Below are 23131 nucleotides of genomic sequence, written 5' to 3' on the forward strand. Positions count from 1 at the left end.
AAAATGGTCAAACGCAATTTACACAGCGTACAAAACATTAGGAACATCTAATTTTGAGTTGCACCCCCTTTTCGCCCTCAGAACAGCCTCAATTCATCAGGGCATGGCCTCTTCAAGGTGTTGAAAGCATTCCACATGGATGCTGGCCCATGTTGACTCCAATGCAGTTGTGTCAAGTTGGCTGGTGGACCATTCTTGATTGACATGGGAAACTGTTGCGCCTGCCACCATACCCCATTCAAAGGGAACTTAAAATCTGTCTTGCACACAAACAATTGTCTCAAGGCTTAAAATAATTATTTAACCCGTCTCCTCCACTTCATCTACAATGATTGAAGTGGATTTTAACAAGTGACATCAATAAGGGATAGACTGACCAGGAAAATCCAGGTGAAAGCTATGTCATGGAAAGACAGACAGACATTCCTAATGATTTGTACACTCAGTGTATAAGCTACTCTTACACAAATAAAACACCACACAAAGCAAGTTAAAATCTACTTTTTTTAATGTTGGTGCATTAGTCTTAAAGTTGCTAGCTAACAAATTAGAATTTGATGAAATGTGATGAAGTGTGTGGACACAACCAGAAGTAGTGATCAGTTTTACATACATTTCCTGTACACACGGTGAAAACGGACACTTCTGACCTAAACATTTCAAAGTGTTATTGACAATAATAAAGTACTGTATAGAGAGATGGGTTAGAAAAACAAATGCGTCAAAAAAAACTCTGATCTGATAAAACTAAAAACACCTTAAATATTAAATGAAATGCAGGTAAAAAAAAATAAAATAAAAAGGTTTGGAAAATTGGCTTACTTAAATTTAGGCACTAAGTATAACCACGGAAAAAATGTATCAATCAACCTAAGACACAACGCAAGGCTTCTTGGTTCGCCATATCTTTTTGCCACATTCCGTTGCCCATTTCTCAAACCACCAGCAATTCCACAAAGAAAAATACATTTGTTAAAGCAATAGACGTACATTTTGTGACGTGTCAGGCTAAATGAAAAAAAATAACAAAATAAGTAGCAAACTGGGGCAAGAGAGGCACAAATAGTCAAGATCAAATTGCTCTAAACTGTCAATTCATCTTTACACTCCTTAGAGACTTCTACCATGGTGATCCACAGACCAAATGGACACAATCACTTATGAGATGGGCTCATCTACAGTCAAGTAAGCTGCCAATACAGTCATCTAAATTTCGGTTTGCCTGCCGGTGACAAAACTAAAGTATTTATGTGTACTATTATACATGTAAAGGTATACAGAGACACTAAGCGCTATTGGTTGGTTGCATAGATTTCGGCTGTCGTTTCAAATACACAGTAACATGGTAAATCCAAACTAAATCCCCCTACATTTCAATATCGTATCACGTCAAGATATTGTTTGAACTCACAGGAAGAGCATTCCCAATGGTCAACATGACATGTTTTACTAGACAGACTTTGAAAGTCCTCCAGAGCAGAAACGCATTGGTTTACACTGATTCATGCATGCAGATCTAATCTACAAGGCTAAATGTTTACCACAGTACAATTAACTGCACATGAATCCACCCCCCCCCAAAATAAATATATACCCCTATCGTATATTGCATGAGTTTGTTTAAAAAAAGAGAAAAAAAAGAAATGTCACAGTCTCTTATAAATAAGAACTTAGACATAGTGGCTCATCATTGTGAAAGAGATTGGTGATGTGAGAGAGTGTGGTTTATGGCCACAAAGAGTTCCTAACACGAGGAAGGCAACAATATGCTTACAAGGGAAGCTGGTAATATTACACAATGACGTCTACTTCATATCGGCTATAATTCCATTCAATTCCAAATTCACTTTGAGCTGGTTGGACAGTATTATGACGATTAGCTAGCTATATTGATAAAAGTAGGTATTTACATACATGTATATCTTACATGAAAAAGGCTTTATCATGCTCTGGCGATAACTATTATTTAGTTCTTGAGGTAACAATTATCAATTCATTTATTCATAGCCAATGACTGCACAGCAAACCACCCTTGCCAGTTATACCTGTAGTTAAAAGGAACCATATGGCTTAAGATTCTGTACAAATCACTACAGTCATTCAATACACACAGAGCCACACACACAGAGCCACACACACTCTAGTGGAGGCTAGTGGGAGGAGCTATAGGACAACGGGCTCATTGTAATGTCTGGAATGGAGTCAAACGTGATTTCCATATGCTCGACGCGTTTGATACCGTTCCATTAATTCCATTCCAGCCATTACAATGAGCTCTTCCTCCTATAGCTCCTCCCACCAGCCTCCTCTGGTACCCATTATACTCGTCTTATAATCTTATTAACGCTCCTTGTTATTTTCTTACTCATTACGAGAACACTCTAAACGGACAGACTAGGTAAACAGCAGCAGCCAGGCCGAACGTAAGGTAGGCCCACCGCCACAGAGCCAGGGGTCGCTAACACTGTTAGCTAGCTAGCCAAAAGCCATGCAGAAGAGTAACAAAAGGAATATTTTGTGATGGGGGAATTACTAGCCGACTGCCTGAATCAGGGGCTGTATTCACAGACTGAGCAGTGGCCAATGTGGCTAGATGTGTGTGATTGGCCTATATGGTCATATGATCATTCTTCTTCTCTATACATACAGGTTACATTACAGTGATGAGAAGCTTGCCCTCTGGACGTATATAGGGGACAGCCAGACCTGGGCGGAATACTCCAGGTGTGCTTTGTTTAGCTTGTCAGGTGCAATGGAACAAATGGAATAATTCCAAAAGTGCAAACTCCACATGCCAAACAATTTAAATCAAGCTCAAGTATTTTGAATATTTGAAATAGGTATTCAACCCAGGTCTGATAGGGAGGGAGGGGTACCCACAATGCACTCCTGTTCAAGAACTAAACAGTCTCCTCCAGTCTCTGTTCGTCTGCTTCCGCCTGTGCTGCCACCAACATGTCCCAAAGAATCTCCAAACCAGTTATCAGTCAAAGGAGCATTCACATCCCTGATTTCACCGTTGACTGTTCCCTTTCATCACCGTCAGGAGACTGGGGAGGGGAGGGTTGTGCTAACACAGACGCATGTGTTGTACAAGGAGAGGCTATCGCCGCTTCAGAGTTCCAACGGGAGACCGTGTGGTGCTTAGAACAGGGGTGTACCAAGGGACTGGCGGGGCGGGGGGGCTTGAAGGGGTGGTTCAGTAGGTGTTCATAGAACCCCACCTGGATCAGTAGATATCAGGAAGGTCAGAGTATTTCCTATCAAAGTAGCCCCCTGTGTAGAGCCAGTCCTGAGAGGACGTGTAGGGGTTTGTACCTGACTGGAACCATCTGGAAGACACAATTATGGTTTACTTAAATAAATAAATAAATAAATAAATAAAATAAAATATACAAATATTTATCTTGAAATGCGAGGACACCCAAGTTCTCACCGAGTGGACCATTCCTCCTCGTCCTTGGAACGGTCTTTCCGCGCCGACCTCTGTTTCTCCTCCAGCCTCTCCTTCTCTCGACTGGCTTGATCTGCACAAACAAGAACATAGGATCTTCTATTACCTATTTGATACATGGCCCTCCTGACCACTGTATTATTCTGTAATTAAAAGCTGACAACCCTAACTTCAATAAACCAGCCTCTAATACCTCTCTAATACCCCCACCCACACACACACCAAGAAAAGAAAGGAATCTGAACACAAATAGGACATGTGAATGCACCACCCAAAGGGAACGCTAGAGGGCAGCATCGTCTAGCAAGTGTGAGGATGTAGCAGAAAGACTATTACCCATGTCTCCGTTCTCCATGGCTCTGATGTCGGGCCGCAGGCGGCAGTCTGTGGGGGCCAGGGTGGCCTGCATACCAGGCTCCAGCTCATTCAGCGACATGGCAAAGTTAGTGAAGTTATACATCTGGAAAAACAATATCCTACAGAATTAACACCATCAAAATCGATGCATGTATGTATGTATGTAAACTTAATAAGTAGGAGTGCTTCAGGTATTCCAGAACAACCACAGGTGCTCTTGGAGGGGAATAGTAATTGAAAAAGGCAAAATTATAACCACAAATGGGTACTGAGTACGAGTCCAGGCACTCGTGTGGGTTTGAAAATTAAAAAGCCTTTATTTATGGGCCAAGTCATTATTAAAATACACCAACGGGTATCGGCTTAGGCCTTCATCAGTGTGTGGAGGAAAAGCATTTAAATATCCTCGACACACCTGTGCCTAGGTGATCACAGGTAATTGATCTATTGGCCACTAGGGACCGGCATAAGAAACAGCACATCAAAACACATTGCATGATGGCAATTTGCATATACCTTAGAATATTATGAAGAGTGATCCGATGAATTGCAATTAATTGCAAAATCCCTCTTTGCCATGCAAATTAACTGAATCCCCAAAAAACATTTCCACTGCATTTCAGCCCTGCCACAAAAGGACCAGCTGACATCATGTCAGTGATTCTCTCATTAACACAGGTGTGAGTGTTGACGAGGACAAGGCAGGAGATCATTCTGTCATGCTAATTGAGTTCGAATAGCTTCAAAAGGAGGGTGGTGCTTGGAATCATTGTTCTTCCTCTGTCAATCATGGTTACCTGCAAGGAAACACGTGCCGTCATCATTGCTTAGCACACAAAGGGCTTCACAGGCACCCAAATCAACCATTTATCGGATCATCAAGAACTTCAAGGAGAGCGGTTCAATTGTTGTGTTGAAGGTTTCAAGAAAGTCCAGCAAGCACCAGGACCGTCTCCTAAAGTTGATTCAGCTGCGGGATCGGGGCACCACCAGTACAGAGCTTGCTCAGGAATGGCAGCAGGCAGGTGTGAGTGCATCTGCACGCACAGTGAGGCGAAGACATTTGGAGGATGGCCTGGTGTCAAGAAGGGCAGCAAAAAAGCCACTTCTCTCCAGGAAAAACATCAGGGACAGACTGATATTCTGCAAAAGTTACAGGGATTGGACTGCTGAGGACTGGGGTAAAGTCATTTTCTCTGATGAATCCCCTTTCCGATTGTTTGGGGCATCCGAAAAAAAGCTTGTCCGGAGAAGACAAGGTGAGCGCTACCATCAGTCCTGTGTCATACCAACAGTAAAGCATCCTGAGACCATTCATGTGTGGGGTTGCTTCTCAGCCAAGGGAGTGGGCTCACTCACAATTTTGCCTAAGAACACAGCCATGAATAAAGAATGGTACCAACACATCCTCAGAGAGCAACTTCTCCCAACCATCCAGGAACAGTTGTGACGAACAATGCCTTTTCCAGCATGATGCAGCACCTTGCCATAAGGCAAAAGTAATAACTAAGTGGCTCGGGGGAAACAAAACATCGATATTTTGGGTCGATGGCCAGGAAGCTCCCCAGACCTTAATCCCATTGAGAACTTGTGGTCATCCTCAAGAGGCGGGTGGACAAACAAAAACCCACAAATTCTGACAAACTCTAAGCATTGATTATGCAAGAATGGGCTGCCAGTCAGGATGTGGCCCAGAAGTTAATTGACAGCATGCCAGGGCGGATTGCAGAGATCTTGAAAAAGAAGGGTCAACACTGCAAATATTGACTCTTTGCATCAACTTCATGTAATTGTCAATAAAAGCCTTTGACACTTACGAAATGCTTGTAATTATACTTCAGTATTCCGTAGTAACATCTGACAAAAATATCTAAAGACACTGAAGCAGCAAACCTTGTGGAAATTAATATTTGTGTCATTCTCAAAACTTTTGGCCACGAGTGTACAATGCAATCAGGGAAAACCCAATTTACTGTAGGTAAATGGTAGAAAAAAATAGTGTGTATGATGTTGGGTATACGCTTAACTTGTGTGTATGAGCATGTGAATGTACACGTTTACACGCCGGCGTGTGTTACCTTAGCAGAGTGTTGGGGTCGTGACGATATCCTCCACAGCAGGGTGCTGCCAGGGATTACAGCTACCGTCTCCAGGACCTCAGGCATGTTGTCTGCATCGTCGCTGTCTACCCCCTCAGGCTCCTCCTGTGTACAGGTAAACACAGACCACACCGACGCGCGCAGACACACGTCTGATATAAATAGCCCTTTTAACAAAATCAAATGAAATGTGTATTTTTCCTCATGAATAAAGCAAAAAAAAATACATCAGAAATTACTTAAGCAAGGGATGTTTACTTCGTGTACCATGTCTACTACAAACAGAATACTGAAATGAACATACAGTTTTCACTGGTTTACTATATGGGTCTTTCTAGAAACTAGGGTACCAGCGAGGATTTTCTGCGGTGGACAACTTGTTTCCGCTGTTGATAAGTCATCGATAATAATCTGCCAATTTTGTTAATGTCAATACATTAAGATAAGGGGGGGGGGGGACCCGGGTTCGATGCCAGACTGTCACAACCGGACGTGACCAGGAGTCTCCCATAGGGCGGCGCACAATTGGCCCAGCGTCAACCGGGTTAGGGTGAGTCAAGATCAGAATTGGATCGCAATTGGATATCACGAAATTGGGGAGAAAAAGGGGGTAAAAATAAATAAATAATCCTGGATCTTGTCGGTGGACAGTTTTTTTTGGCATCGAGATCTCACAAATGCCCGGGCTCCCGAGTGGCGCAGCGGTCTAAGGCACTGCATCTGAGTGCTAGAGGTCTCACCACAGACCCTGGTTCCGTTCCAGGCTGTATCAAAACCGGCCGTGATTGGGAGTGCCATAGGGTGGCGCACAATTGGCCCAGCGGCGTCCGGGTTTGGCCGGGATAGGCAGTCATTGTAAATAAGAATTTGTTCTCAACGGACTTGCCCAGATAAATAAAGGTTAAATATCATTTTTAAATGCACTGCGACTACGTAATATTTAGTGTCCTTATGTTACGGTGTGAAATCAGTGTTCATGGGCACACAAATCCAAATTAATGTCTGGGTTAGTAAAAATCAAATGCTTCTAACCGAAAGTCACCTTAAACTTAAAACCGATACGGTCATTAACGTGGTTCTTCAATAATTATGCAGAATACTTGTCAGTTGAGAAACAGCTACAGTGAGGGGAAAACGTGTTTGCAAAGAACGGCCAGAATATTTTGGCGTCCCTTTCATTACGTCGGTGAAGACAGTTGTGCCGTGATCCACGTTGGATCTAATATCCCTAGTAAATTGATGTTGATTATGTGTCGTCTGCTTGATTTACAGCAGGATCTTGTTCGATTTCACAGAGAAAGCATCAAGGTAATGACTGAATGTTTTCATACATTTCTGTGCCTCAGGTTTGACCGTTTACTGTGTGCAATTGTGTTGGATAGACTATTGCACAACACCCAACGCTATATTCCTTTCCATTATTCTGGATATTAGAATGACAAATTACATAGTAGCCAAGTGAGCTTAAGGTCAACATACAGCATTTAAAAACAGTCCGCAGTAATTAAATTAATTCAGGGCTTGTAAAAGTATATCTAGGCTAAATATAAGCCTTCCACAACCATAATACCCACTTATCAAAATAGTTTAACTTGCCTTTGTGCACTAATCATTGATATTGCTTTTTATGAAAATGCCATTTTTGTTACAAATTTAACCAGAACCATCCACATAGAATTTTCCATAATGACTGAATGCATTATGGAAAATTAACACAGGTCTCTCATGCACAAGCCAACTTACTAATGAGCCAGCTTAATCTTTATACTTCAAGTCTAGCAAGGGTTGCCATGTCTATAGTTTTCCTGCCAAATTGGTCTATTTTGAAAACAACGTTGCAGGTGAAAATGTATTGGTCTCGGGTTGCGTTGTTTTGGTCTACTTCTAAATTAAACCGCAGCTGCCATGGCATCTTTTATTTTTTAAATCTATTAATTTCACTGTGACCTGCTTCTGCTGGCTATCAGGCAGTTTCTGAGTGAGTGTGTGAGTGTTGGGAAGGAAGGGTGCATTGGCCTCTCTCTCTCTCTCCACTCAACCATTTGATCTGAATGAACTGTGCCTCGAGTGTGTCAACAGAATCAAGATTTTAATTATACTACATTAAAATTGTCAAACATGACTGCCAAATTTTGTTATGAAATAAAATTAGCCAAAAAGCAAACTTGGGGCTTTTTGATTTTCAGTTTTCATACTCCAGTTGAACATGTGTTTTATTATCATTATTTAACATTGCGTTTGAGGTGTAATGAAAAAAATATATCCTACATCTTAACCATTCACTATCAATCACTCCTACAGTTCAGATTAAATCACTTGGTGTGATGAACCAATAGTTTTCCTATTGGATAAACGCACCAACTCCTCTCTTGCTGCAAAAACATTTTTTGGGGGACTAGTTTTCAGGCCTAGTTTTGAGTGGTCATTGGGCTAGAAATTGTAGCTGACCATGGCAACCCTGAGACTAGCCAACTTCGATCTATATTAGCTAGCTAACAAGGTAGAACAGTTGAACTGCTATGAACATATCCTCCTGTCCTTCACCTGTGAACAGCATGCTAGCCTGTTCACTTTGTTTAGATGTTGAAATCAAGTCGTCTACCTACCTGGATAAGAATATGCTTATTTCTCAGAATGAGAACGAGTTGTCAATTCCTCATAAATGCTTTAAGCTCATTATACATTTAAAAAAACAGACTAAACAGCTAGCACATATCATTTTGTGGCTAAAATGCTGCTAGCCTTAGGTTACTTGGTACCGTAATGTTGTGCCAACAGAAACCGAGCGTTTTCCCAGAATCAATGTTCATTAATACTCCAGTTTAGTAGTCTGCTCAGTGCGTCATTTTGGGAGTCAAGACAAAGAGGGTGTTAGAAAGGTGAAGTTCTCCTCTGTAACAGTAAAATAATGTCTCAATGTGTTCCGGTGTCCATATGACCAATTCTGTTGGACCAAACCACAAGTTTGGTTTGGGGAATGCTTCTTATCAGAGAGCAAGAGGCGATCTCTGTTGTGGTGAGTGGCAGGGGCTTGTTGTGTGTCCTGGAAGGTGCACACTGCAAAGCACGGAAAGAGTGAGGGAGACGAGATCAAAAAGACATGAGAACAAGCGGACATAAACGCTCATAAAAACAAACCAAAAAAGTGGAGATACTTGCAATACAGGCATTTGGAAATCCGCGCAACTTTATACATTTGAGTTAACTCCATATGATGCCCAGCCCTATTCACGATATAATCTGGTGATAAAGCTATTAAAATGACACATTTTAAAGGATATATAGTCCCAGGCCTATGTTGTTGTTCGATGGAGTTACGGGCTAATTTGGCATCAATTCATTTTTATTTCTCCAAATACACGAGGAACTGCATAACAATCTTTTTTATTTTTGTCTCAAACCATTAAGTGTTGATCCAATATCACACATTGGCCCCATCATTTATAGAAAGACCCATATATAGAACATACATAGGGGCTACAGACTACCAACAGTGACCTACCGTAGACTACGTTTTTTTTTTACCTTGACATAACGTCATGGCATGCTGCCAGAATCATCAGGAAATCAAAATCAGAGGAGAGTTATCAAGAGAAGTAAATGTTGTATAGGCCTATTTACAATGTGTCAAACAATAAAACACAAGCTATGAAAGCAATGAGAGCCGCACACTCCATATCTATTACCTCCCAGTAATTTATTGGGTAAGAAACCACTAACGTTTCGCCACACAGACTATTAGGCTCAATCTGCTTTGAAAATAACTTGCAGGGAGGTGGACCACTGGGGGCGACCAAGCTATACTGTGTGCAAATAAAGCAAGCTCAGCGTTAGTATTCTGAAATTAATTCTCTGGATTCTGAGTTGTTGATGCGTGTACATGTATGCATGCATGTAGGCATGCGTGTAGGCATGCGTGTAGGCATGCGTGTGTTTTTTCCACTGATTTCCAATTTTATTTTATTTTTTATGTTGACGATGACATGTATGACTTATCTTTCCTGATAAAATACATTTAAAAATACATATCATTTACTCCATGTTGTGTGACGTCCACTCACCGGACTCTTCTGTTTCTTAGAGTCTGCCTTCTTCTCAGCCTTCTTGTTGGACTCGTACGTCTGTGGGTCCATGCTCCACATACACTCAGTCCACTTCCCATAGATCACACAAAGCTTATTTTTGCTGCCAGGGACAGAGATGGGAGGAGACATCAGCAACCAAATACTGCTGTACTGGCAGAGAATGATACTGTGCTATCATTGTGTGTCCTGTACGGCTTAGTTGGTAGAGTATGGCACTTTCAACCCCAGGAATGTGGGTTGATTCCCAGGGCCACCCATTCGTAAAATATATATGCACGCATGACTAAGTCGCTTTGGAGTCTCCTAAATGGAAGATATTATTTATTATACCCACCAGGGCTGTGTTTAGCAGGGAGAAAACATTTAGAAACCTTACTGAACACGACCCAGGCAAAAGTGTCACCAAACACTTAAAACTGGACCAGTGAATTCAGGACCAGAGAAGTAAGCTGTAGTCGGTGTATCAGAATGATGCCAATACCTCCACATACCTCTTATCCTGAATGTAGCCCTCCACTCTGTGCAGCTCCTTCCCAAACATGCCACACGGCTTGAAGTTCAGCACACACTTATCTCCAGTACTGCTCAGGACAGAAAGGAACGAGAACAATGAGGGGGTAAGACAAACCATGCTATACCACTATGGCTCAACTACTGTCTTCACTCCATACACCACTATGGCTCAACTACTGTCTTCACTCCATACACCACTATGGCTCAACTACTGTCTTCACTCCATACACCACTATGGCTCAACTACTGTCTTCACTCCATACACCACTATGGCTCAACTACTGTCTTCACTCCATACACCACTATGGCTCAACTACTGTCTTCACTCCATACACCACTATGGCTCAACTACTGTCTGTACAAATACAAATTAAAGGGTGAATCCTAACTACCACTTAAGACGCATTTTTCAATTGGTTTCCCATTGGCTTCAATGCATGATTAAGTGAACATTTGACCTAAATGGAAGGTAAGATTGACCCCTAAGTCTGCTATGCTGAAAGTGGTGGATATATACACATCTGTATGCTTCCAAACCAGGAATTGAAGGTAAAATAAGATAAACTATAATATCCAGTCCTTTATTCACCTGTGGTTGAGGATTTCTACAGTGCCGTACTGCTCGATCCACAGTTTGCCCAGGATGACATTGTGTACACAGCAGAAAGGGTTGGTCCACGTATAGACCTCACCGTGCCTGAGGAGAGGAGGGGAGGAGAGGGGCAGCAAACACAGCCTCAGCGCAATGGGCTCACACACAACAAGAGACTTTGTAAAGAAAAATAGGATTATAGAAGCTGAAGCGGTACTGACTTCGACAAAGCACAGAGAAAACAACCAAACAAAACCCCCATGACCAGGTATAGATAAAAAAAACACCCACCCACGACTCACTTGAGGAGCTCTAGTGTGATGGTTCCCTTGGGCTCAGCCTCCACACTCTTGCCCCAGAACTTGAGTTTGGGGTAGATGGAGCCATGGAAGACAAAGTCCCCGACCAGGCTCTCAGCATGGAAGGCACTGACAGGGGGGTGGTGGCTGACCTGCTCCGAGATCAGCCTGTAGCCCTGGTCCTCTCTGGGGGGGGGGAGTAGGCAGGAGAGGAGAAAAGGAGACAAAGATTGTTATCATAGCCTACTGAAAATAAGGTCAGCAGACGAAAACAAGTGTTGTTAAATTCATGGTTGAAGGCAGGTAAAGATGTCCTATTAAAAAGGCCAATAAAGTGTGCAGTCTAGTCAGACAGGAACTGTCCAGAGCTACACAGCTTTTTACAACTTCTCTCTATGACTCTTTGTAAGGGAGCGTCGCAGTCTTGTCCCCTCACCGCGTTAGTTCATAGGTCTCTCCTAGCAGAGGGTTGAAGGGCTTTCCAGTCCTGTCCCACTGCGACGCCACGGCCGACACGGCAAAAGCAGCTACCGCCTGGGAAGAACGGAGGGGAGGAGTCGGCCACAGCATTCACTGGCTCACACAATCTAGTTGTGATCCAGCTACATATGCATGTACTGGGTTATCAGAAGCTTCATTTTCTGATACAGTGTGTGTGTTCAGTCTCTCACCTGCATGCGCTCTATGGAGTCGGACAGCGAGCAGGCTTTGTTGATGAGGTATGTGTGCTCCATGTACTCTGTGATCCGCTGGAGGAAGCTCAGGGGCTCGTTGAACACGATGGGCATGGTGATCTTGGACAGCTCCTGCACACACACACACAGAAAATGAGCAAGATTAGAACGCAAAATACTTTCACACAAGTGGGATGAAATCAAACTCACTGGCATAGTAGAGACCCAGAGAACGTCACGGTCTAAAAATACATGTGTGATCAAGAAGTGGTTCTTTAAATACGGTCTGTAGCCCTTACCAGTCCAATGCATTTCTTCAGAATGCCCCACACACTGAAGTTGTTCCTGGAGAACATTGGGGCAGGTAGCGTTGTCCTGAAAGATGTGAGGACAGAGACAACAGAGACAACAGACCCCAACCAAGGAGCATTAAAAGTCGTGCTATAAATTCTCAGACAACCCAAAGATTCCTTGATGCCCTTCCAGACTGCCTCTGCCTACCCAAGGACGTCAGAGGACAAAAATCAGTTAACCACCTAACCGAGGAACTCAATTTAACCTTGCGCAATACCCTAGATGCAGTTGCACCCCTAAAAACTAAAAACATCTGTCATAAGAAACTAGCTCCCTGGTATACAGAAAATACACGAGCTCTGAAGCAAGCTTCCAGAAAATTGGAACGGAAATGGCGCCACACCAAACTGGAAGTCTTCCGACTAGCTTGGAAAGACAGTACCGTGCAGTATCGAAGAGCCCTTACTGCTGCTCGATCATCCTATTTTTCCAACTTAATTGAGGAAAATAAGAACAATCCGAAATTTCTTTTTGATACTGTCGCAAAGCTAACTAAAAAGCAGCCTTCGCAAATGGAGGATGGCTTTCACTTCAGCAGTAATACATTTATGAACTTCTTTGAGGAAAAGATCATGATCATTAGAAAGCAAATTACAGACTCCTCTTTAAATCTGGGTATTCCTCCAAAGCTCCATTGTCCTGAGTCTGCACAACTCTGCCAGGACCTAGGATCAAGGGAGATACTAAAGTGTTTTAGTACTATATCTCTTGACGCAATGATGAAAATAATCATGGCCTCCAAACCCTCAAGCTGCATACTGGACCCTATTCCAACTAAACTACTGAAAGAGCTGCTTCCTGTGCTTGGCCCTCCTATGTTGAACATAATAAACGGCTCTCTATCCACCGGATGTGTACCAAGCTCACTAAAAGTGGCAGTAATAAAGCCTCTCTTGAAAAAGCCGAATCTTGATCCAGAAATTATAAAAAACTATCGGCCTATATCGAATCTTCCATTCCTCTCCAAAATTTTAGAAAAAGCTGTTGCACAGCAACTGACTGCCTTCCTGAAGACAAACAATGTATACGAAACGCTTCAGTCTGGTTTTAGACCCCATCATAGCACTGAGACTGCACTTGTGAAGGTGGTAAATGACCTTTTAATGACGTCAGACCGAGGCTCTGCATCTGTCCTCGTGCTCCTAGATCTTAGTGCCGCTTTTGATACCATCGATCACCACATTCTTTTGGAGAGATTGGAAACCCAAATTGGTCTACATGGACAAGTTCTGGCCTGGTTTAGATCTTATCTGTCGGAAAGATATCAGTTTGTCTCTGTGAATGGTTTGTCCTCTGACAAATCAATTGTAAATTTCGGTGTTCCTCAAGGTTCCGTTTTAGGACCACTATTGTTTTCACTATATATTTTACCTCTTGGGGATGTCATTCGAAAACATAATGTTAAATTTCACTGCTATGCAGACGACACACAGCTGTACATTTCAATGAAACATGGTGAAGCCCCAAAATTGCCCTCGCTAGAAGCCTGTGTTTCAGACATAAAGAAGTGGATGGCTGCAAACTTTCTACGTTTAAACTCGGACAAAACAGAGATGCTTGTTCTAGGTCCCAAGAAACAAAGAGATCTTCTGTTGAATCTGACAATTAATCTGGATGGTTGTACAGTCGTCTCAAATAAAACTGTGAAGGACCTCGGCGTTACTCTGGACCCTGATCTCTCTTTTGAAGAACATATCAAGACTGTTTCAAGGACAGCTTTTTTCCATCTACGTAACATTGCAAAAATCAGAAATTTTCTGTCCAAAAATGACGCAGAAAAATTAATCCATGCTTTTGTTACTTCTAGGCTGGACTACTGCAATGCTCTACTTTCCGGCTACCCGGATAAAGCACTAAATAAACTTCAGTTAGTGCTAAATACGGCTGCTAGAATCCTGACTAGAACCAAAAAATTTGATCATATTACTCCAGTGTTAGCCTCCCTACACTGGCTTCCTGTTAAGGCAAGGGCTGATTTCAAGGTTTTACTGCTAACCTACAAAGCATTACATGGGCTTGCTCCTACCTATCTTTCCGATTTGGTCCTGCCGTACATACCTACACGTACGCTACGGTCACAAGACGCAGGCCTCCTAATTGTCCCTAGAATTTCTAAGCAAACGGCTGGAGGTAGGGCTTTCTCCTATAGAGCTCCATTTTTATGGAATGGTCTGCCTACCAATGTGAGAGACGCAGACTCAGTCTCAACCTTTAAGTCTTTACTGAAGACTTATCTCTTCAGTAGGTCCTATGATTAAGTATAGTCTGGCCCAGGAGTGTGAAGGTGAACGGAAAGGCTGGAGCAACGAACCGCCCTTGCTGTCTCTGCCTTGCCGGTTCCCCTCTTTCCACTGGGATTCTCTGCCTCTAACCCTTTTACAGAGGCTGAGTCACTGGCCTACTGGTGTTCTTCCATGCCGTCCATGGGAGGGGTGCGTCACTTGAGTGGGTTGAGTCACTGACGTGGTCTTCCTGTCTGGGTTGGCGCCCCCCCCTTGGGTTGTGCCATGGCGGAGATCGTTGTGGGCTATACTCGGCCTTGTCTTAGGACGGTAAGTTGGTGGTTGGAGACATCCCTCTAGTGGTGTGGGGGCTGTGCTTTGGCAAAGTGGGTGGGGTTATATCCTGCCTGTTTGGCCCTGTCCGGGGTATCATCGGATGGGGCCACAGTGTCTTCTGATCCCTCCTGTCTCAGCCTCCAGTATTTATGCTGCAGTAGTTTATGTGTCGGGGGCTAGGGTCAGTCTGTTACATCTGGAGTATTTCTCTTGTCTTATCCGGTGTCCTGTGTGTATTTAAATATGCTCTCTCTAATTCTCTCTTTCTCTCTTTCTGTCTTTCTCTCGGAGGACCTGAGCCCTAGGACCATGCCTCAGGACTACCTGGTATGATGACTCCTTGCTGTCCCCAGTCCACCTGGCCGTGCTGCTGCTCCAGTTTCAACTGTTCTGCCTGCGGCTATGGAACCCTGACCTGTTCACCGGACGTGCTTGTTGCACCCTCGACAACTACTATGATTATTATTATTTGACCATGCTGGTCATTTATGAACATTTTAACATTTTGACCATGTTCTGTTTTAATATCCACCCTGCACAGCCAGAAGAGGACTGGCCACCCCTCATAGCCTGGTTCCTCTCTAGGTTTCTTCCTAGGTTTTTGGCCATTCTAGGGAGTTTTTCCTAGGGAGTTTTTCCTAGCCACCGTGCTTCTTTCACATGCTTTGCTTGCTGTTTGGGGTTTTAGGCTGGGTTTCTGTACAGCACTTTGAGAATATCAGCTGATGTACGAAGGGCTATATAAAAATAAATTTGATTTGATTTGATTTGATTAAGTGTCTAGCAGAGAATCAGAGGGAAGGGGAGTATCCCTATGATGACTATCAGTAATACAGTATGCAATGGTAGAGGCTGACCTGTTGGGTGTCGTCATACTGACTGACTGGGTTAGAGTTAACAGGAGCATGAGAACTGGCCAGTCTTCTACCAGGTTTAGAGCTATTAACAATGTGGAAGGGGTGAGAGTGAGAGAGAGACTAAGATAAAGAAAGAGAGTGCGAAAGTGACAGAAAGCAAGAGAGTGACGACAGAGAGAAAGAAACAGAGAGAAGACTCGGAGGAGAGGACACAGCAGGAATCGGAGCGTACCTGCGCTTCCTGATTCCGTTCTCCGGTGACGTGGAGCCATTGCTCCTCTGGGCGTCGTCGTACACCCCCGCGTCTTTAAAACTGGCCTCCGACGCGCCTTCATACGACTCATCAGAGTCCAAGCCTAACACACATTAAAGGGTTGGCCACAAATTAGGGAAAGGCTATAACAGCGCACAACTCACCTTGCCTGACAAGGTTACCTAATATAGAATGGCTTAATATGCCCGTATAATCATAAAGTAAACAGTCTTGCAATTAGGCTACAGGTCAAAGCAATGACTACATGAGGGGGAGCCGCAGAACTGATTGCAATATGGACGTGATACACATTGTGACATGACAGCCACTGTCTGACGCTGAACTAAGCAACGTAGGCGTGGAAAAGAGAAAAGGTGTGGTGCCCCGTTAACATTTTAAAATAAATAATTGGGCCCCCCCCCGAGTCAACCGGAACACCTCTAGCCATGTGATCTGGGATTGATAAGCGTGCTTCTACACCTGCGTTGCTCGCTGTTTGGGGTTTTAGGCTGGGTTTCTGTTCAGCACTTTTTGATATCAGCTGACGTAAGAAGGGCCATATAAGTAAATTTGATAAGAGGATGAGACGGACAGGAACAATAACGTGACGACACAGCGTGCACTCTGCAGTTCACCCCACACGTCGTTTCCATCCCCTCTCACATGCACAACCGCACAAACATCCCCGCTATTGCTGATGGCAAAGCCAAAATCACGGACGCTGAATAGACCGCTGCGTTATTGAAGCTGTCAGTTAAGCTGCTCAGGTTACAGCATATAGTGTGGCACTGGGCCACAGTGTGAAGTGCAGTACAAAGACACCTCTAACTCCTGAGTCCTGACCATGACATTTGTCAGAGAAACATTCCAAAACAGAGACAAAAAATAAATAAATGGGGTCATGTTCATTAGGTATAAAACGGGATAAAAATGTATTTGAGAACGTTGCTAAAACAAAGTAACTTCTCCCGTTTCAGAACTTCCACTTTGAACAGGAAACTGATAAGAGTGATAAAAAAAAAACTGCTGAGTCACACTGTCAATGTTCTCTCCCTCTGTGTGCGTGTTCCCCTACAGGTATGTGGTTACCTCTGAAGGTCTGGTAGGCCATTCTATTACGTACGCCCCTCCCCCTGTGCGGACAGGGACACCCACCTGTTACGGCGTCGTAGAATTCATCATCGTTGTTCATTGTAGAGGGACAAAGCCGGACCTCCAGGTGCTAGTGGAGAGGGAGGTGAGCCTCTAGAACATGGTCCCTATAGCAGGCCTCACTGGTCACTGGCACGGCAACTTCCTCCTCCGCAACCACGTCGGGACAGGCAGCAGCTCACACAGCAAACCTGCTGGACACATACTATAAACAGTTCAGGATTGTATTCATTAGCGCACGCCGTAGCAAAATGATTTGCAACAGAAGAAAAACAAAATAATTCTGGTAGCCCCTCCATGCTTTAGTCATTTTTTTCCCTGTTTGGTGCCTAATGAATAGGATCCAGACCATGACAGGCCACCACTAATGTCTGCACATCAACAATAGTAACACAACAAGGCAATCTGTTCATCAAACTCCCATTCATTTCATATCAACACACTCATTCACTCCACCAGTAAATAAAGTATTCTCCTTGGTGTCCCTCTAGTCTAGTAGTTGTGGTTTCTGGTTAGGAGTGGATCCAGTGAGAGGTTGCCTGCACAGACCAATGAGCCTAAATAAACAGTGCTCCTATTACATAAACAAACGCAGGAGCAAAAATGCTTCCATTTCCTGAGGCTCTTCTTTGCTAGTCTCCGTCCATCTGGTGTTAGCCTGAACTCTCTCTCTCGCCCGCTCTCTCTGGGTTAGCCTTACCTGCTGTTCTGCTGTCTGTCTCCTAGCCTCTGGTCTGGGAGGTTTTTCTGGGTGGTGATCTGAGTGTAGAAGGACTAGGGTGGGTGACTGACTGTTCTCAGGGAATGCCTCAAAAACACACTCACTGGTGAATTTTGGACTGTACCACGATCGGCAAGCGAGGAGGAGCCGTGTTGGTGTAGGCCCTGTTATCATTAGCATCAGTGGTAGACACGAGGACTGCACACACAGACAGGGCCATTCTCGTCGCCTCTTCAGAAAGTTGCAGGAAACACGAATCACTGACGCATTCTGTTGATGTCTTGTGATAAACTTCAGCAAATAAATGACATTTTCAATACATTTAGTTGATTCCCGACTAAGGTCAATAGATTTTGGAATATTGTTGAATTCCGTTTGAATGCCTGGATTCCGCGAGGGCCCTAATTAATCATAGTTGGACAAGAATGAGGCGCTGCACTACCTATTGTTCCTGCAGTGATGATTCACCATCTTCATTGAATGTTTTATCTGCAGATAATCGCCAGAAAGACTAGGCCTACCAGTAGCATATGCTAATTATGGAGCCAAATGAACAGCGCTCCATCGGTAGTCTACACTGACCGATGAGAGTCGCTCACTTTAGCGACACTATCTGGCAAGCCCCGACATCCTAGGAAAGGAAACCTAGGAAATCCTTTGGTTTACTTGTCCCAATGCGATACCATGGATTTAAGTAAAACATTCTAAAAACATAATTCCACTTTGACATTATGGGGTGTTGTGTGTAGGCCAGTGACAAAAACCTCAAATGTAATCAATTTTGAATTCAGGCTGTAACACAAAATGTGGAATCAGTCAAGGGGTATGAATACTTTCTGAAGGCAGTGTATAACCACGTTGCAAGATTTATGAAATGGCAAAGTGATAAAGCGGATCGACTTTATTCAGACAGTTCGACAACTTTTAAAAACTAGTCCTCACTTGCTGTTCAGTTGTCAATCAAAAGCACAGTAAATAGCCTACAATTCGCCACGACTCCACATGGCTGGCTAAAGTGAACCACAAAAGAAAATAAATGAGCCAGAAAACAATAATTAGCCTAATTAGTCATTGATTTTGACTTATCGTTCCCACTTACATTACACCGGAAGTGTAAATTCACGAGGATCATGCTCTCCTCCTCCGTGTAAAGAAATTTGACTGCAACCATCCACAGCGCACACAAATTGTACCGGGAGGCGGGACAGACAGCAGACCGTTTCCCTGTCATCGCTGGCTTTGTGACTGACAGGCCCCTACCCTATCAACAGATTGCTAGACGATGCATATTGAATCATTCTAGCGGGAGAGGGCTTGACGGACTGGCGAATTAAAACGTTTAAAACAAAAAGTAGCCTAGTTAATATGAAGTGGAAAAAGTAGCCGGCTGAAAATTAGTCTGGACCCGGCTGACTAGCCGACGGCCGTCGCTGAATGGAAAATAAAGCAAGATGGCGGCAAAGGCATTCTAAGTGATTTTAATGGGCTTTCTCTATTCTGATTTGCTTTATACAAAACCAAACTAGGACAAAACTGACAGTGAAGAAGCACTGTATTAACATAAATCGTTATCTATACGGTATTGTACAACTCTATACCGGTATACCTTAAAATACAAAATATTTGAAGGCCTACCTCCCCACACTGTTGTATGATGCACACAAACACAGAGTAGAGGTCAACCGATTAATCGAAACTGCCGATTAATTGGGGCCGATTTCACTGTTTCATAACAAATCGGTAATCGGCATTTTTGGACACCGATTATGGCCGATTACATTGCACTCCACGAGGAGACTGCGTGGCAGGCTGACTACCTTTTATGCGAGTGCAGCAAGGAGCCAAGGTAAGGTACTAGCTAGCATTAAACTTATAAAAAACAATCAATCAAACATAATCACTAGTTAAACTAGTAATATCATCAACCATGTGTAGTTATCTAGCTTGTCCTGCGTTGCATATAATCGATGCGGTGCCTGTTAATTTATCATTGAATCACAGCCTACTTTCCCAAACGGTTGCCGATTTCAGGCTTTCATAACAATCGGTAAATCGGTATTTTTGGCCACCGATTTGCAGATTTTTATTTTTTTTGTAAAAAAAAATTAAACCTTTATTTAACTAGGCAAGTCAGTTAAAGAACACGTTCTTATTTTCAATGACGGCCTAGGAACGGTGGGTTAACTGCCTTGTTCAGGGGCAGAACGACAGATTTTTACCTTCTCAGCTTGGGGATGCAACCTTACGTTAACTAGCCCAACGCTCAAACCACCTGCTTTATGTTGCCAAGGTAAGTTGCTAGCTAGCATTAAACTTATCTTATAAAAAAACAATCATAAACACTAGTTAACTACACATGGTTGATGATATTACTAGTTTATCTATCCTGTCCTGCTTTGCATATAATCGATGTGGTGCGCATTCGCGAAAAAGGACCGTCTTTGCTCCGACGTGTACCTAACCATAAACATCAATGTCTTTCTTAAAATCAATACACAAATATATATTTATAAACCTGCATATTTAGTTAATATTGCCTGCTAACATGAATTTCTTTTAACTGGGGAAAATGTGTCACTTCTCTTGCAAACAGAGTCAGGGTATATGCAGCAGTTTGGGCCGCCTGGCTTGTTGCGAACTGTGAAGACTATTTCTTCCTAACAAAGACAGCAGACTTCACCAAACGGGGATGATTTAACAAAAGCACATTTGCGAAAAAAAAGCACAATCGTTGCACGACTGTACCTAAACATCAATGCCTTTCTTAAAATCAATACACAGAAGTATATATTTTTAAACCTGCATATTTAGCTAAAAGAAATCCAGGTTAGCAGGCAATATTAACCAGGTGAAATTGTGTCAGTTCTCTTGCGTTCGTTGCACGCAGAATCAGGGTATACAGAATCTGGCTCGTTGCGAACTAATTTGCCAGAATTTTATGGAACTATGAAATAACATTGTAGGTTGTGCAATGTAACAGGAATATTTAGACTTATGGATGCCACCCGTTAGATAAAATACGGAACGGTTCCGTATGTCACTGAAAGAATGTTTTCGAGATGATGGGTCATTAATATGGTCAAATTTGGAAACTAAGGTTTATTATATTATAGTTAAGTCTATGATTTGATATTTCATAGAGCAGTCTGACTGAGCGGTGGTAGGCAGCAGCAGGCTCGTAATATTCAAAGGTATATGGTTTAGAGAGAAATAGTCGACGCGTCATAATTCCTGTAATAACTTGCGGCTGAACTTGAAAGGGGTTCCTTCGTTATTTTACCGTTCATGTCTTCCATAGAGAATGTCTTGATCTACTTCAAATAAGGTCTGTGTTTTGTGCTTAAACCGCCTCAGCGTTTTGATACCCGTGTAAATCTCACTAGGTAACGTTTGTCAACATATTTTCATAAATCCTCTACAACAAAAATTATCTTTGCTTATATTGATCAGAGTTATATCCTATGGATATCTACACAGTTATAAAATTGGCAAGGTGGTGTAAGCCTAAACCAAACACAGACCTTATTTTAAGTTAATCTAAAAATATCCTATGGAATAAATGAAGGAACCGCTTTTCAGATTTTGCTAGAAGGTGTCATGGGAATTATGACTCGCAATTTGGTAGTCAATTCTTACCATGCCCATTATTAAAATAGGATTTCCTGCATATAGAAATTACAGTTTTTGTTTTCAGCATTCATCACAGGTAACTTAAACTCTATTATTCAAACAGTTGAGAGTATTTGTCTCCTAAGCAGACTCTTCAGTATTGTTGTCACTTCAGAGCTATGTATGTATGTATGTATGTATGTATGTATGTATGTATGTATGTATGTATGTATGTATACACACATAAAAAAAAATCATAATAATAATCGGCTGATTAATCGGTGGCGGGGTTTTTGGTCCTCCAATAATCGGTGTTGAAAAATCATAATCGTTCGACCTCTAGTCACTTCTCTTGCGTTCTGTGCAACAGAGTCAGGGTATATGCAGCAGTTTGGGCCCCTGGCTTGTTGCGAACTGTGTAAAGACCATTTCTTCCTAACAAAGACAGCCAACTTCCCCAAACGGGGGATGATTTAACAAAAGCGCATTTGCGAAAAAAAAAAGCACAATCGTTGCACAAATGTACCTAACCATAAACATCAATGCCTTTCTTAAAATTAATACACAGAAGTATATTTTTTTAAACCTGTATATTTAGTTAAAAGAAATTCATGTTAGCAGGCAATATTATCTAGGGAAATTGTGTCACTTCTCTTGCGTTCATTGCACGCAGAGTCAGGGTATATACAACAGTTTGGGCCGCCTGGCTCGTTGCGAACTAATTTGCCAAAATGTTACATAATTATGACATAACATTGAAGGTTGGGCAATGTAACAGGAATATTTAGACTTAGGGATGCCACCCGTTAGATAAAATACGGAACGGTTCCGTATTTCACTGAAAGAATAAACGTTTCGTTTTCAAAATGATAGTTTCCGGATTTGACCATATTAATGACCTAAGGCTCGTATTTCTGTGTGTTATTATATTATAATTAAGTCTGATTTGATAGAGCAGTCTGACTGAGCGGTGGTAGGCAGCAGCAGGCTGGTACGCATTCATTCAAACAGCACTTTCCTGTGTTTGCCAGCAGCTCTTCAAGCCTATCAACTCCCGAGATTAGGCTGGCAATGCTAAAGTACCTATTAGAACATTAAATAGTCAAATGTATATGAAATGCAAATGGTATAGAGAGAAATAGTCCTATAATAACTACAACCTAAAACTTCTTACCTGGGAATATTGAAGACTCATGTTAAAAGGAACCACCAGCTTTCATATGTTCTCATGTTCTGAGCAAAGAACTTAAACATTATCTTTCTTACATGGCACATATTGCACTTTTACTTTCTTCTCCAACACTTTGTTTTTGCATTATTTAAACCAAATTGAACATGTTACATTATTTATTTGAGACTAAATTGATTTTATTGATGTATTATATTAAGTTAAAATAAAAGTGTTCATTGTTCATTCAGTATTGTTCATTCAGTATTGTTGCAATTGTCATTATTACAAATATATAAAATCCAGCCGATTAATCGGTATCGGCGTTGAAAAATCATAAAAATCAGTCGACCTCTAATACAGAGCACCGGATTCCAAAAGATCAC

At 42.5% G+C, this 23131-nt stretch overlaps 1 protein-coding gene across 7 annotated transcripts in view; it reads right to left on the reverse strand.

Annotated features, from left to right (window-relative positions):
* Window positions 1-490: 490 nt before the first annotated feature.
* Window positions 491-23131, reverse strand: part of LOC106572257 (oxysterol-binding protein-related protein 2) — a 40279-nt gene continuing 17638 nt past the window's right edge. Inside the window, exons 1-14 of one of the 7 annotated variants that reach the window (XM_014146303.2) lie at window positions 17948-19641; window positions 17251-17452; window positions 16075-16198; window positions 12373-12448; window positions 12071-12205; window positions 11836-11933; window positions 11403-11585; window positions 11098-11205; window positions 10487-10576; window positions 9972-10095; window positions 5890-6015; window positions 3791-3914; window positions 3437-3527; window positions 491-3332 (exon numbers count right to left, since the gene is read on the reverse strand). In XM_014146303.2, the coding sequence (XP_014001778.1) occupies window positions 3230-3332; window positions 3437-3527; window positions 3791-3914; window positions 5890-6015; window positions 9972-10095; window positions 10487-10576; window positions 11098-11205; window positions 11403-11585; window positions 11836-11933; window positions 12071-12205; window positions 12373-12448; window positions 16075-16198; window positions 17251-17287 (1419 nt within the window). In that variant the 5' untranslated portion in view covers window positions 17288-17452; window positions 17948-19641 and the 3' untranslated portion in view covers window positions 491-3229. Of the gene's footprint in view, window positions 3333-3436; window positions 3528-3790; window positions 3915-5889; window positions 6016-9971; window positions 10096-10486; window positions 10577-11097; window positions 11206-11402; window positions 11586-11835; window positions 11934-12070; window positions 12206-12372; window positions 12449-16074; window positions 16199-17250; window positions 17453-17947; window positions 19642-23131 lie in introns of those variants that run through there. The other 6 variants (XM_014146300.2, XM_014146301.2, XM_014146302.2 and 3 more) reach the window with 6 other exon arrangements.

This window comes from Salmo salar, chromosome ssa15, assembly GCF_905237065.1.
Source record: "Salmo salar chromosome ssa15, Ssal_v3.1, whole genome shotgun sequence".
Lineage (NCBI taxonomy): Eukaryota > Metazoa > Chordata > Actinopteri > Salmoniformes > Salmonidae > Salmo > Salmo salar.